The following is a 16,235-nucleotide window of genomic DNA, read 5'->3' as shown; positions in this document are numbered from 1 at the left end:
TGAGGTGCTAGGACGATACCCAGATGTATTCCAGCCTGGTTTGGGGAAAATAAAAGGGGCCGTAGCCCGTATCCAAGTCGAACCAGGAGCCACGCCGCGCTATTTCCGGGCGCCGGGTGCCTTACGCCTTGCTCGAGAAGGTAGAAGGGGAGCTCACTTGTTTGGAGAGTTTGGGTATTATCAGGCCCGTCCGTTTTGCTGACTGGGCAGCACCAATTGTACCTGTAAAAAAGCCAGATGCCACAGTTCGCTTGTGTGGCGACTATAAACTTACAGTGAATACGGCTTCCCGACTCGACCGATATCCAATGCCTCGCATAGAGGATCTCTACGCGAAGCTTGCAGGTGGATTCTCGTTCACAAAATTAGATATGAGTCACGCCTACCTGCAGTTGGAGCTGGACCCTGCCTCCCGACCATATGTAACGATTAATACACACATGGGGCCTGTATGAATATACACGGTTGCCCTTTGGGGTATCCTCTGCCTGCGCTATTTTTCAACGTGTTATAGAGGGCATTTTGAGAGGCTTACCATGTGTTGCTGTCTACTTAGATGACGTTTTGATTACAGGGATGTCAGAGCAGGAACATTTGGAGGCTGTCCTTAGACGCTTTTCGGAGGCTGGAGTCCGTTTACGTCGTACAAAGTGCGTATTTCAGGCTAAGGAAGTAGTCTACCTAGGTTATCGGGTGGACCGCGAAGGTTTGCACCCCATCGCAGAGAAGGTGCGTGCGATTCAACAGGCCCCCGCCCCGACTGACACTTCGCATCTTCGTTCTTTTCTCGGTCTTGTACACTATTACGTGAAGTTCCTCCCCAATCTGGCAACTACGCTGGCCCCGTTGCACCTTCTGCTAAAGAAAAATCACACCTGAGTTTGGGGTCAGACGCAAGAAACCGCTTTCCGGCGGGTAAAGCAACAATTGTCGTTGTCTGAGTTACTAACCCACTATGATCCTGGAAAGCCTTTGCTTGTCACGTGATGCATCCCCGTATGATATTGGGGCCGTCCTGTCCCACAAGATGGAGAACGGGTCGAGCGACCGATAGCTTTCGCCTCCCGCACATTGACTGCAGCGGAGAAAAAGTACGCGCAGATCGAGAAGGAGGGCCTGGCAGTGGTTTTTGCGGTGAAACGCTTCCACCAGTACGTGTATGGCCACCATTTCACTGTCATGACTGATCATACGCCTCTGCTGGGACTTTTCAGAGAGGATAAGCCAATACCGCCCATTGCTTCCGCACGGATCCAGCGCTGGGCTTTGTTGCTTGCTGCATACGAGTATTCTCTGGAGCACAAACCAGTAACGCAGATAGAAAATGCCGATGCACTGAGCTGATTGCCTTTATCGACCTGCCCCATGTCGACCCCCACGACCGGTGAGGTGGTTGCAACCCTAAATTTTATGGACACCTTGCCTGTCACGGCATCACAGATCTGTGAGTGGACCCAGACGGAGCCAGTCCTGTAAAAGATTCGGCACATAGTCCTGTATGGTGGGCAGCATAGACAGCTCCCAGGCGAGTTGCGGGCATTTTCCTCCAAGCTGTCAGAATTCAGCGTGGAAGACGGCATCCTCTTGTGGGGGACGCGTGTGATTGTCCCGGAAAAAGGCCAGGAGCTGATACTAAGAGACACAATGGGCATCCAGGTGTGACCAAAATGAAAATGTTGGCCCGGAGTTATGTCTGGTGGCCAGGCCTCGACACCGACATTGAGAAGGTGGCCCAAAACTGCTCCATTTGCCAGGAGCATCAGAAGCTTCCGCCGGCCGCGCCCCTACATCACTGGGAATGGCCAGGGCGGCCTTGGGCACGCTTGCATGCAGATTTCGCAGGCCCTTTCAAGGATCCATGTTCCTTCTATTAATCGACGCCCAGTCTAAATGGCTAGAGGTGCATAAGTTGCAGGGGACAACGTCCTGCGCAACAATTGAAAAGATGCGTTTGTCTTTTAGTACGCATGGCCTCCCCGAGGTACTGGTCATGGTAACGGCACTCCATTCATGAGTGAGGAGTTTGCGAGGTTCATGAAGATGAACGGCATACGCCATATCCGCACTGCCCCTTGCCACCCGGCTTCAAATGGATTGGCTGTGCAGACATTCAAAAGAGGCCTAAAGAAGCAGTCTTCCGGATCAATGGACACGAGACTGGCTCACTTTTTGTTTACGTATAGGACCACCCCCCATGCGGTGACTGGTGTAGCTCCCGCAGAACCCCTAATGGGCCGGAGACTTCACACCCACCTCAGTATGGTTTTCCCGGACATTGGCGCAAAAGTACGCTGCACACAAGACAGGGACAGGGATTTTCTCGGCATCGGCCGATTCGGCAGTTTGCGCCTGGTGACCCAGTGTTCGTTCGGAATTTTGCTGGTGGTGCCCAGTGGGTTCCTGGCGTAATCTTTCGCCAAAAGGGCCCTATATCTTACCAGGTGCAAGCCCAGCGTCGTCTGCAGCGCAAACATGTAGACCACGTTCGGTCCAGAAGACTATCCCCTCAAAAGATTCCCTGCCCCCGGAGCTCATTTCTACAGCCGCAGAGACCAAAGACAAGGGAAGGTAGTCCTCACAATCTTCCACTGGTGCCTCACTCGAAGCCTGCGCAGGTCGTTACAGAACTGAATGGAGATAGAGACGGTGACATGACAACAGGGGACAGCGAAAACAGCGCTGGAGGAGAGAAAACCGGGACAGTGAAAACAGCGCGAGAAGAGAGAGAGCCGGGACAGTGAAAACAGTGCGAGAGGAGACACAGCCGGGACATTGAAAACAGTGCGAGAGGAGAGAAAGCCGGGACATTGAAAACAGCGCGAGAGGAGTGAAAGCCGGGAGATTTTAAAAGCGCGGGAGGAAAAAGAGCCGGGACATTGAAAACAGCGCGAGAGGAGAGAGACCCGGGAGATTTTAAAAGCGCGGGAGATTTTAAAAGTGCGGGAGGAAAGAGAGCCGGGACATTGAAAACAGGGAAGAGGAGAGAGAGCCGGCTGATTTAAAAAGCGCGGGAGCTGCGAGTCAGAGCGGAGATTTTAAAAGATCGCGGCCTAGTTTCGGCAGCCGTTCGGAGGAGGAGGAGCAGTCTCTGTCAGGGAGAGAACCTGAGAACATCTAAGACACTCAGAAGGTAAGAAGGTAAGTAAGTGATTTTTACTCATTTTTACTTTTATACCTTTTTCAAATTGTGTGTGTCGGGGGGAAACAGGAAAGCTGTGAACTGAGTGGCTGGTTGGGAATCTACACTAAATTAAAAAAATTAAGCATTGGTAACTAATTAAACATAATTACTTAATTATAATTTAGAGGGGTATCTAAGCCAGAGATCGGAGAGTACTATATTTAGCTTTCGCATGTATATTAGAAATCTAGTGCTAGGAAACAGATAGTTAACAGTAACTAAAAAAAATATATAATTTTTTAAAAAAAACTTTTAATTTTAATTAATTGATGCAATGTCAGTTAGAGGGATGCAGTGCTCTGACTGTGAGATGATGCAGGTCCGGGAGGCTTCCAGCGTCCCGGATGGCTTCATCTGCAGAAAGTGCACCCAACTGGAGCTCCTCACAGACCGCATGGTTCGGTTGGAGCAGCAATTGGATGCACTTAGGAGCATGCAGGGGGCGGAAAGCGTCATAGATCACAGTTATATAAATGTGGTCACACCCAAGGTGCAGGCAGAGAAATGGGTGACCACCAGAAAGGGCAGGCAGTCAGTGCAGGAATCCCCTGTGGTTGTCCCCCTCTCGAGCAGGTATACCCCTTTGGATACTGTCGGGGGGGATAGCCTATCAGGGGAAAACAGCAGCAGCCAGAGCAGTGGCACCACGGCTGGCTCTGATGTTCAGAAGGGAGGGTCAAAGCACAGAAGAGAAATAGTAATAGGGGACTCTAGTCGGGGCACAGATAGGCGCTTCTGTGGACGTGAAAGAGACTCCAGGATGGTATGTTGCCTCCCTGGTGCCAGGGTCCAGGATGTCTCCGAACGGGTAGAGGGCAACCTGAAGGGGGAGGGCAAACAGGCAGAGGTCGTTGTACATATTGGTACAAACGACATAGGCAGGAAGGGGCATGAGGTCCTGCAGCAGGAGTTCAGGGAGCTAGGCAGAAAGTTAAAAGACAGGACCTCCAGGGTTGTAATCTCGGGATTACTCCCTGTGCCACGTGCCAGTGAGGCTAGAAATAGGAAGATAGAGCAGCTAAACACGTGGCTAAACAGCTGGTGTAGGAGGGAGGGTTTCCATTATCTGGTCCACTGGGAGCTCTTCCGGGGCAGGTGTGACCTATATAAGAAGGACGGGCTGCATCTAAACTGGAGAGGCATAAATATCCTGGCCGCGAGGTTTGCTAGTGTCACACGGGAGGGTTTCACCTAGTATGGCAGGGGGGTGGGCACGGGAGCAATAGGTCAGAAGGTGAGAGCATTGAGGGAGAACTAGGGAATAGGGACAGTGGGGCTCTGAGGCAGAGAAGACAGGGAGAAGTTGCTGAACACAGCGGGTCTGGTGGCCTGAAGTGCATATGTTTTAATGCAGGAAGTATTACGGGTAAGGCATATGAACTTAGAGCTTGGATTAGTACTTGGAACTATGATGTTGTTGCCATTACAGAGACCTGGTTGAGGGATGAGCAGGATTGGCAGCTAAACGTTCCAAGATTTAGATGTTTCAGGCGGGATAGAGGGGGATGTAAAAGGGGTGGCGGAGTTGCGCTACTGGTTCGGGAGAATATCACAGCTGTACTGCGGGAGGACACCTCAGAGGGCAGTGAGGCTATATGGGTAGAGATCAGGAATAAGAAGGGTGCAGTCACAATGTTGGGGGTTTACTACAGGCCTCCCAACAGCCAGCGGGAGATAGAGGAGCAGATAGGTAGACAGATTTTGGAAAAGAGTAAAAACAACAGGGTTGTGGTGATGGTAGACTTCAACTTCCCCAGTATTGACTGGGACTCACTTAGTGCCAGGGGCTTAGACGGGGCGGAGTTTGTAAGGAGCATCCAGGAGGGCTTCTTAAAACAATATGTGGACATTCCAACTATGGAAGGGGCAGTACTGGACCTGGTATTGGGGAATGAGCCCGGCCAGGTGGTAGATGTTTCAGTAGGGGAGCATTTCGGGAACAGTGACCACAATTCAGTAAGTTTTAAAGTGCTGGTGGACAAGGATAAGAGTGGTCCTAGGATGAATGTGCTAAATTGGGGGAAGGCTAATTCTAACAATATTAGGCGGGAACTGAAGAACATAGATTGGGGGTGGATGTTTGAGGGCAAATCAACATCTGACATGTGGGAGGCTTTCAAGTGTCAGTTGAAAGGAATTCAGGACCGGCATGTTCCTGTGAGGAAGAAGGACAAATCCGGCAATTTTCGGGAAACTTGGATAACGAGAGATATTGTAGGCCTCGCCAAAAAGAAAAAGGAGGCATTTGTCAGGGCTAAAAGGCTGGGAACAGACCAAGCCTGTGTGGAATATAATGAAAGTAGGAAGGAACTTAAGCAAGGAGTCAGGAGGACAACAAGGGGTCACGAAAAGTCATTGGCAAATAGGGTTAAGGAAAATCCCAAGGCTTTTTACACGTACATAAAAAGCAAGAGGGTAGCCAGGGAAAGGGTTGGCCCACTGAAGGATAGGCAAGGGAACCTATGTGTGGAGCCAGAGGAAATGGGCGAGGTACTAAATGAATACTTTGCATCAGTATTCACCAAAGAGAAGAAATTGGTAGATGTTGAGTCTGGAGAAGGGTGTGTAGATAGCCTGGGTCACATTGAGATCCAAAAAGACGAGGTGTTGGGTGTCTTAAAAAATATTAAGGTAGATAAGTCCCCTGGGCCTGATGGGATCTACCCCAGAATACTGAAGGAGGCTGGAGAGGAAATTGCTGAGGCCTTGACAGAAATCTTTGGATCCTCACTGTCTTCAGGTGATGTCCCAGAGGACTGGAGAATAGCCAATGTTGTTCCTCTGTTTAAGAAGGGTAGCAAGGATAATCCAGGGAACTACAGGCCGGTGAGCCTTACTTCAGTGGTAGGAAAATTACTGGAGAGAATTCTTCGAGACAGGATCTACTCCCATTTGGAAGCAAATGGACGTATTAGTGAGAGGCAGCATGGTTTTGTGAAGGGGAGGTCGTGACTCACTAACTTGATAGAGTTTTTCGAGGAGGTCACTAAGATGATTGATGCAGGTAGGGCAGTGGATGTTGCCTATATGGACTTCAGTAAGGCCTTTGACAAGGTCCCTCATGGTAGACTAGTACAAAAAGTGAAGTCACACGGGATCAAGGGTGAGCTGGCAAGGTGGATACAGAACTGGCTAGGTCATAGAAGGCAGAGAGTAGCAATGGAAGGATGCTTTTCTAATTGGAGGGCTGTGACCAGTGGTGTTCCACAGGGATCAGTGCTGGGAACGTTGCTGTTTGTAGTATATATAAATGATTTGGAGGAAAATGTAACTACTCTGATTAGTAAGTTTGCAGATGACACAGAGGTTGGTGGAATTGCGGATAGCGATGAAGACTGTCAGAGGATACAGCAGCATTTAGATTGTTTGGAGACTTGGGCGGAGAGATGGCAGATGGAGTTTAATCCGGACAAATGTGAGGTAATGCACTTTGGAAGGTCTAATGCAGATGGGGAATATACAGTGAATGGTAGAACCATCAAGAGTATTGAAAGTCAAAGAGATCTAGGAGTACAGGTCCACAGGTCACTGAAAGGGGCAACACAGGTGGAGAAGGTAGTCAAGAAGGCATACGGCATGCTTGCCTTCATTGGCCGGGGCATTGAGTATAAGAATTGGCAAGTCATGTTGCAGCTGTGTAGGCCCTTAGTTAGGCCACACTTGGAGTATAGTGTTCAATTCTGGTCGCCACACTACCAGAAGGATGTGGAGGCTTTAGAGAGGGTGCAGAAGAGATTTACCAGAATGTTGCCTGGTATGGAGGGCATTAGCTATGAGGAGCGGTTGAATAAACTTGGTTTGTTCTCACTGGAACGACGGAGGTTGAGGGGCGACTTGATAGAGGTCTACAAAATTATGAGGGGCATAGACAGAGTGGATAGTCAGAGGCTTTTCCCCATGGTAGAGGGGTCAATTACTAGGGGGCATAGGTTTAAGGTGAGAGGGGCAAGGTTTAGAGTAGATGTACGAGGCAAGTTTTATACGCAGAGGGTAGTGGGTGCCTGGGACTCGCTACCGGAGGAGGTGATGGAAGCAGGGACGATAGTGACATTTAAGGGGCATCTTGACAAATACATGAATAGGATGGGAATAGAGGGATACAGACCCAGGAAGTGTAGAAGATTGTAGTTTAGTTGGGCAGCATGGTCGGCACGGGCTTGGAGGGCCGAAGGGCCTGTTCCTGTGCTGTACATTTCTTTGTTTGTTATGACGGAGGCAGCAGACTCTGACTCCGAGATGGAGACACTGGACGCATCAGAGGGGGAATCCTCGGGTCCACGGGCCGTGGATGTACAACCATTACGCCGTTCATCACGGAAGCGCCGGTCTCCGTCTCGTCACACGCCGCCTGATCCAGCGCCGCGTGCAAATGGTGTCCGGCCTGTGGCAAAACGAGTCCGACGCCCCCCTTCGCCAGGGTCTTCGGTGGATTCCTTGGACTTTGGGGGGGAGGGATGTTATAACCTGCCTGCTTACCATTGGCTGGGGACTAATGACAATCCCACAATCATGTGGGTGTATGAGCTTCCCCAATGAAGGGGGCGGAGAAACCATTAGTAAACTCCAAGTATAAGTAGAGCTGGCCAGTTTGGAACCAGCAGGAAGGAGTGTGCAGCAAGGGAAGTTGCTGCTGTTTATATATATATATATATATATATATATATGTTATTGTAAATAAATGTTATTACTTTGTATCCTTAAAACTCGTGCTGGATTCTTCGTGGCCCTCACAAAACCCAGGAAATGGAAAAGGGGGCATGTCAGGGTTGAGGCAATGGTGGCTTGATGAAATGCTGGTGGTGTGGGTAACGCTGATCACAAAGGATCACCAATCATAGTTATTTAATTGAAGTATTTAGTATTAAAAAGAAAATGTACTGGTGGAATACATGACATTTGGAATCTCTGACAGCCCATGTAGGACACCAAGATCAGTTTTGAAGTCTAATTGGTCACCTTTGGGCTGTACCACCGCTCTGGCCTTCAGGCTTTGCTTGTTGCTGATGCTCCAGTCCTTCGGTCCATGCACGCCACCACCACTCCAGTCTTCAAACTTTGCTCACCACCACTGACTGCTCTGTTCCTCGAGCTTCGCTCGCCACTGCCACTTGCCTTCCCGTTACTTACTGCACCCCAAATCTCTGGACAAGCCTATCAGCAGCAGCATGGTAGAGTTTGAAGGAACAACTCCTTACAGAATCTGTCACCTCCACTTATGGGAGTGACTATTCTGATTGGTCTTCCGGGCGATTGAATTTTCCAGGACTTTTTAAACGCTGGCCAAAATTGCTTTTAAAAAATCTAAATACGTGGGACATGGCATTGTGAATTAACTCCAGTTCATTAAATATTTTATTTCCAGTGCATCTTTCTCTTTGTAGATTGGAATGTGGTATTATGAACTATATGAAGATGTATGGTCAAACATTTACAGGAATTGGAAAAATGGTTTGACACAATAGTCCATATTTTTACTTTGAACTGTGAAGATATTAAACAACTCTATCTACCATGATAATTATGAAAATAAAGCATAATTGTATGTGTGTCCCCTCCATACACATTAATTATGGCTATAAAGTGTATGCTTACATGTATTTTAGACTCCATAGAACTCAAAAGATTCTGAAAGGGAGGGATGTGATGGCTTTGCCAACAGCTCAGTGGACATAATTGGTCAATGCATCATAGGTGGTGCAGATTGGCGTGGATGAGATGAGATAACATTTTCACCATTAAAAAGGAAAGGAGCTTCTTAAAATTACAGGTGCAGGGGAAAAGAGGTGATTTTGCAACCCTGCTAGTGATTTGTACACTGATCAGATATTAAATAAACCACACAATGCATAACATACTGCAACAGCTGGGACTTGGATAAATCAATGGCAAATTATGGTTAATACCTCCTGATGTTTGAAACTTAGTCACATTTTGTCGTGATCACTGGAACTTAGAATCTTTCCTCACAAACGAGCTCTGTGATCACTTTTGATGGCAGTTGAATGCTTCTGAGTGTGTTGAAGGCTGTTAAATGATCTCGAATGATGTTTGAGCACTGAGATTTAATAGTTCAGTAGATGAAGAATGATGTCAGTTGATTGCTACTGACATGTCAAATGCTGAATAAATGACCATTGACTGTAAATGATCACCAATGAGTATTAATTATGCTTATTAAATGTTGTTGAACTCAAATGATGCCAACATTTTCTGGTAGGGAATTATGGCAAGAAACTCGAGCATTGAGTTAACATGCATTTATGAAACAGAAAGTGTGCTCAACAGATCAGAGTTTTTTGAGGATGTAACTAGCAGGAACCAGTGGATGAGTTACACTTGGGATTTCAAAAGGGATTTAATAAGATGGCGCTTGAAAGATTGTTACACAAGAAAATGGTTCATGGCATATTAGTGTGGATAGAATAGAGGTTGAAGAACAGAAAACTAAGAATAGGAGAGTCGCTATCAGGTTGGCAGTGGGCTGTCTCAGCTACTCGCAATCTATATTAATGACTTAGATGAAGGGACTGAGTGTAATGTATCCAGGTTTACTGATGGCACAAAGCTGGGAAAGCTGTGAGGAGGACACAAAGTGGGTGAAATTTGTTCACAAATCGTGCTATGCAGACATACGTTGATTCGGCCTGCTCAGGTGGCACTTTGGGGTTTTCTACCTGAGCAGTCCAGGCAGCTTTCTTCATTGATATAATTGAAGACTGCTGTGCAGGTAGCAGTCCATGATGCTGCCTACCCCAATGAATGGACTTAGGTTACATTGCATTGTTAGTAATGCTACTGAAATTAATTTCTCCCTCTGCGATGTGAGTGAGAAAGAAGGTGGCAGATGGAATAGCATATGGGGAAATGTGAGATGATTCACTTTGGGAGGAAAATATAAAAGCAGAATATTTTTGAATGGTGAGAAATAATAAAATGTTTAGAGGGAACAGGATAGTATGTTCAAGAAACGCAAAGTTAATAAGCAGGCACAGCAACTGGTATGTTTGGGGCACAAGAGGAATGAAGTCTAGCTGCAGTTGGAAGATGCTTTGGTGAGAACACATAGAATCCCGACAGTGCAGAAGGAGGCCATTCAGCCCACCGGGTCTGCACCGAAACTTGAAGGAGCATCCCACTCAGGCCCCCCACCCCCTATCCCATCCCCGTAACCCCATCTAACCTATGCATCCTTGAACATTAAGGGACAATTTAGCATGGCCAATCCACCGAACCTGTACTTCTTTGGACTGTGGGAGGAAACCGGAGCACCTGGCGGAAACCCACGGAGACACTGGGAGAATGTGCAAAGTCTACACAATCGCCCAAGACAGGAATCAAACCCGGGTCCCTGGCACTGAGGCTACAGTGCTAACCACTGTGCTACCTGGAGCACTGTGCACATATATGGTCTCAGTACCGAAGGAAAGATATACTTGTCATACAGGGGACAGGGGTGCAGCAAAGCTTCATAGGATTAATTTGTGGGTTGAGATAGCTATTCTATGAAGAGAGATTGAGTTGAGTTGGTCTGAACCGTCAAGAGCATTGAAACATAGAAGATTCTAACAGTATTTCACTGTTGTATAATGCTGAGGGGTTGTTCTCCTGGTTGGAGAGACTAGAATTAGGGGGCATAATTTCAGGATAAAAGGATAACCAGTTTGAACTGAGCTGAGAAATGTCTTCACTCGAGAGTGAATCGCTGTATTCCTTAATTCGCCATGGAAGCTCAGTTGTGTGCATTCAAGTCTGAGGTTGATGCATTTTTGGACACTCGGATGTTAAAAGTGGAATTGAGGTTGAGGATCTGCCATGACAGTATTAATTGGTGGAACAGGCTTCAGGGATCATCTGGTCCACTTGTCACATTCCTTAAATTCTTATGTTAAATGTTTTTTGGGCCATGCCTTCGGCACATACCAAGGATATATCAAACTACCAAATACCAATCAGAATACTATTAATATTGCAAACAAACGTTTCAAACTGACAAGTGAGGATTAGCTAAATCCAAGCTTGTGTTAAATGCTGCAGGTTGGAGCAAAGTGAAGATTGAGGCAGAATATGATTACTGCAATTTTGCAGCAACAAATTGAGTATGGTAGGAGTCTAGATTTAAACACGGGAATGTTCAGAGCTGCAATAATCGAGTTATATTGATAAAACTGAGCAAAGGTAAGATTTTTGACAGGGAGGTCAAAAATAAGTGTTTGCTGTTTGCTCTTTAAAAATTTGAAGCATTGCAAGTACACCCAAATTCACATTTTTATCTGCTTCCTTTGCAGCTTTCAGCCGAGCTCCAGTTCCAATGGCTGTGATTAGGAGGGAACTGTCCTGTGAAAGTTATCCAATTGAACTCCGCTGCCCTGGAACTGATGTCATTATGATTGAAAGTGCCAATTATGGAAGGACTGATGACCGAATCTGTGATGCTGATCAAGCCCAGATGGAGAATATTCGTTGCTTCCTACCAGATGCCTATAAGATAATGTCACAAAGGTAAGTCTGCAGAAACCTTGACTCACAATGTCTGCATACAATTTATCTTGAAAGTTTTTGCAACGGAGGTCATTTTTGTTTGCTATTTCTACAGCACAGTGCAGGTTTGAGACAATTATCACATTTACCCGTATACCTACGGAGCTGATATAGCTCTAAAATATTGCACAGGCATAACATGCCTGTCACAATCAACTTGGTACGAAATTGGGTGTTCAATTTAACAAATTTATGATTTACTAAGTAATGCTGAACAATAACTTAGTATTGTAGTAACAGCAAATCACAGTTGTCTGACCTTGAGGCTAAATTATGCTCTCCATTAAGTCATGCTGTCTCTCCTAACCAGATGCCGAATCACAGTTCAGTGGAAGCAAAGAGGAAGAGAAGCCTGTTCCCTGATAATTAGAGTGACTGGGAAGACTCATTGTTTTTATACTGTCACACCAGTGACTATTTTGTCACTTCCCTTTCCTTATTCTCTACCAGTGTGTTTTTAATCTGGGGGAAACACAGTTTGATTTGATTTTCTTAATCTGGAAACAAAATGATTAAACAATTTTAAACTTAAAAACAATAATAATTATTTGACAATTCTGACAATTGAGGGGAAGTAATGCATCTTTAAATTGCACATTTTAGGTAAACTTAACTTTGAGTTCTGAGAGTTCGATCTCCTCGTTTAAAAAACAACAAGCTGACAGCAAGGAAAGGTCCTACTTTGATCTACAAGGGTCATAAATAAGTTCAACTGTAGCTAAGGAATACTGTACATATCTATTTGCAGCAGTTTTTCATTGTTTTCTTTTCTTCCCTGCCTTCGGCCCATTTCCTCTCCTTTGTTGGATGTTCATAGATTTCTTAGAGTTAAGAAAGTACTGTAGTTGTGTAACCTGGGGCGAAATTCTCCGGTATAGGCGCGATGCCCGCCGACCGGCGCCAAAAACGCCGCAAATCAGTCGGGCATCGCGCCGCCCCAAAGGTGCAGAATCCTCCGCATCTTGGGGGGCCCAGCCCCAACCTTGAGGGGCTAGGCCCGCGGCGGAAAAGGCCTTTGGTGCCCCGCCAGCTGGCACGGGAATTACATCTCCGGGCAGCGCATGCGCGGGAGCGTCAGCGGCCGCTCATGGCATCCCCGTGCATGCACTGTGGAGGGAGTCTCTTCCCCCTCCGCCATGGTGGAGACCGTGGCGAAGGCGGAAGGAAAAGAGTGCCCCCACGGCACAGGCCCACCCGCGGATTGGTGGGCCCCGATCGCGGGCCAGGCCACTGTGGGGGCACCCCAGGACCCCGGAGCCCGCCCCCGCCGCCTTGTCCCGCCGGTAAGGTAGGGGGTTCAATCCACACTGGCGGGACAGGCATCCTAGCAACGGGACTTCGGCCCATCCGGGCCGGAGAATCGTGGGGGGGAGGGGGGGGGAGGGGGGGGGGGGCACCAACCGGCGCGGCCTGATTCCCACCCCGCCGAATCTCCCAGGTGCCGGAGAATTCGGTAACCGGCGGGGGCGGGATTCACGCCAGCCCCCGGCGATTCTCCGACCCGGCGGGGGGTCGGAGAATCTCGCCCCTGGTTCCAGACCTGCACTGGCAACGCTGTTGAATGGGGATATGTGGGGCTAATGATTAGGTTTCTTTCCTCTCTGTGCACACCTCCCGGGAGCAGACCAGTTGAGTTGGAGTATTAGCAAAATATAGGAGGAAATGTAAATCCAGTTGTCTTGCTGATTGGGTAAGATGCACGCACGCTGGATGAACATAGATGCAAAATGTCTCTGCACATGTACAGAAGAGATATGTTGAATTGTCCATGGATACTGAATCCTTTTATTCTTGACAGCACAATTGAACTGAATATCGTTTTTTTTTTAGAAAACCTGAGACTAATTTAGACTGCTTTAGATTTAATATTAGTCCTCTAATCCACACTCATAAACCTGTTTAATCAATTATGATTTACTTTTATTTTATTGGTTGATCTCACAGTTTCTAACTGCATTTATCATCAGTCTGACTCCCTCTGCCTTGCATTCTCGCTGGCTGGGCAAAATCCTAACTTGTTTCAAATCAATCTCGTAGAGTTAAAAATGCACCCTCCTCTGTGCCTTGTCCACCTGTTCTCTGTCTCTGCCTTTCGTGCGCTTCCTCTCTATTCCTGGCCCTTGCCTGCCTGAACTCCAGCTCTGCCCGTTGCCCACACATTCACCGATTCTTCCTACTGGCCGACCACCCAGATCCTGGGAAAAATGTTATGCCTTCCCCCATGGCAGGTTTGGCGGCAACATGGGCTACAGATGGGAGGATGGTAACCCGACTGCCTTTCCTCATCCACCTTGATTAAGCTACTGGACGACCCATGGATGGTGTTCCTGCCCCACCGCCAACTGAGGCCTTTAAGAGGGCAATTAATGCCCACTTAAGGACCTCATTCTGCTGCCACTGGTATGAACCCAGCCGTAGGCTGGGTGGGGTTAACATGCAGGGAACACAACAAACAGACGGCATGTTTGTTTATGAACCCCTGGTGTAGGGTTCCTCGTTCAAAGGCACTCGGCATCTAATAAAGAAATCTCACATTGGAAAGGGCAAAGCCCAGTAAGAACCAACCCATTGGAAAGGGCAAAGACCAGTAAGAAACAACCCATTGAAAAGGGCAAAGACCAGTAAGAAACAACCCATTGGAAAGGGCAAAGACCAGTAAGAAACAACCCATTGAAAAGGGCAAAGACCAGTAAGAAACAACCCATTGAAAAGGGCAGAGCCCAGTAAGAACCAACCCATTGGAAAGGGCAGAGCCCAGTAAGAAACAACCCATTGAAAAGGGCAGAGCCCAGTAAGAATCAACCCATTGGAAAGGGCAGAGCCCAGTAAGAAACAACCTATTAATGCTGATGTGTTTTCCACGGCAACTCTATTGCCGACCTGGGGCCTGGGGTGCATTGGTGCCACCTCTATGATGGCACTGCCATTCAATTAAGCTGATAGCTCTGATTGGCTAACACTCCTTGCATGTGGGACATCCGCCCTGTAGTTCTTGATCCCGGGTAAGGCCACCGGCTGCCTAGTTAGCTACCTGATTGCCTCTTTTTGGAAAGTCCCACCAAATTTCAATGTCATGATGCAGCTTTCCCACTGGCTGGAGAAACTCCCATCACCTCCGTTAAAACTGCCCTCTGCCTCCTGCTGTGCAGCCCTGCCTCATGCCCATTAGAGCTCTACATTCGTCTCCCGCCTGTCAAAGTTCCACACCCTTGTGTCCCTCCCACTAGAACTCTACACCCGTCTCCTGCCTGTCAGAGCTCCACACCCCTGTCAAGGCTCCACACCCTGTCTCCCGCCTGTCAGAGCTCTGCACCCTTGTCTTGCACCTGTCAGAGTTCCACACCCTTGTCTCGCACCTGTCAGAGCTCCACACCACTGTCTCCTGCCTCAGAGCTCCACAACCCTGTCTCCCGCCCATTAGATCTCCTCCCGCCTGTCAGAGTTCGACACCCTTGTGTCCCTCCCACTAGAACTCTGCACCCGTCTCCCGCCTGTCAGAGCTCCACACCCTTGTCTCCCATCCACTAGAGCTCCACACCCTTGTCTCCCATCCACTAGAGCTCCACACCCCTGTCTCCCACCTGTCAGAGCTCCACACCCCTGTCTCCCACCTGTCAGAGCTCCACACCCCTGTCTCCCACCTGTCAGAGCTCCACACCCCTGTCTCCCACCTGTCAGAGCTCCACACCCCTGTCTCCCACCTGTCAGAGCTCCATACCCCTGCCTCCCACCTGTCAGAGCTCCACACCCCTGCCTCCTGCCTGTCCGAGCTCCACACCCCTCCCTTCCACCTGTCAGAGCTCCACATCCCTGTCTCCCACCTGTCAGAGCGCCACACCCCTGTCTTCCGCCTGTCAGAGCTCCACACCCACACCCTGTCTCCCTCCCACTCGAGCTCCACACCCCTCCCTTCCACCTGTCATAGCTCCACATCCCTGTCTCCCACCTGTCAGAGCGCCACACCCCTGTCTTCCGCCTGTCAGAGCTCCACACCCCTGTCTCCCACCCACTACAGCTCCACACCCTTGTCTCCCGCCTGTCAGAGCTCCACACCCACACCCTGTCTCCCTCCCACTCGAGCTCCACACCCCTGTCTCCCGCCCACTCGAGCTCCACACCCCGTGTGTGTCTGTCTCTGTGTATGCGCCTATGTGTTTGTGTGTGTGTCACCGTGTCTTTTTCTCAGTCTGTGTCTCTGTCTCTCTCACTCTTTATCTCTTTGTCTCTGCCTGTAGATCTTTCTCTTTGTCTTTCTTTCTCATTCTCTCCCTGCATCTCTCTTTTCGTTCTCACCGTCTTTATGACTCTGTCTACTTTTTCTCTTTCTCACCCTTTCTCCCTCCCTCTCTCTGTTTCTGCCTATTGGTCTCGCTCTCTCTCACTGTCACTCTTTCCCCCCCCCCCCCACCTCTTCCCCTCGCTCTCTTTCTGTCTCTCTCTTTGTGTTCCCCTTGTGTATCTGTATTTCGTTCTGTCTTTCGTTCTCTCTCTTTCGTTCTCTCCCTCTCTGTGTCTC

The 16,235-nt window shown here is 48.4% G+C and overlaps 1 protein-coding gene across 9 annotated transcripts in view; it reads left to right on the top strand.

Moving 5' to 3' along the window:
- The window catches only part of LOC140429750 (adhesion G protein-coupled receptor L3-like), a 1,506,492-nt gene that overhangs the window by 783,248 nt on the left and 707,009 nt on the right, over nt 1–16,235 (top strand). For all 9 annotated transcript variants that reach the window (XM_072517114.1, XM_072517117.1, XM_072517116.1 and 6 more), the window contains exon 4: nt 11,467–11,680. In XM_072517114.1, coding sequence (XP_072373215.1) covers nt 11,467–11,680 — 214 coding nt within the window. The remainder of the gene's footprint in view (nt 1–11,466; nt 11,681–16,235) is intronic.

The sequence above is a fragment of the Scyliorhinus torazame genome, chromosome 9 (genome assembly GCF_047496885.1).
Source record: "Scyliorhinus torazame isolate Kashiwa2021f chromosome 9, sScyTor2.1, whole genome shotgun sequence".
Taxonomy (NCBI): domain Eukaryota; kingdom Metazoa; phylum Chordata; class Chondrichthyes; order Carcharhiniformes; family Scyliorhinidae; genus Scyliorhinus; species Scyliorhinus torazame.
This window is presented reverse-complemented; position numbering and strand designations above follow the sequence as displayed.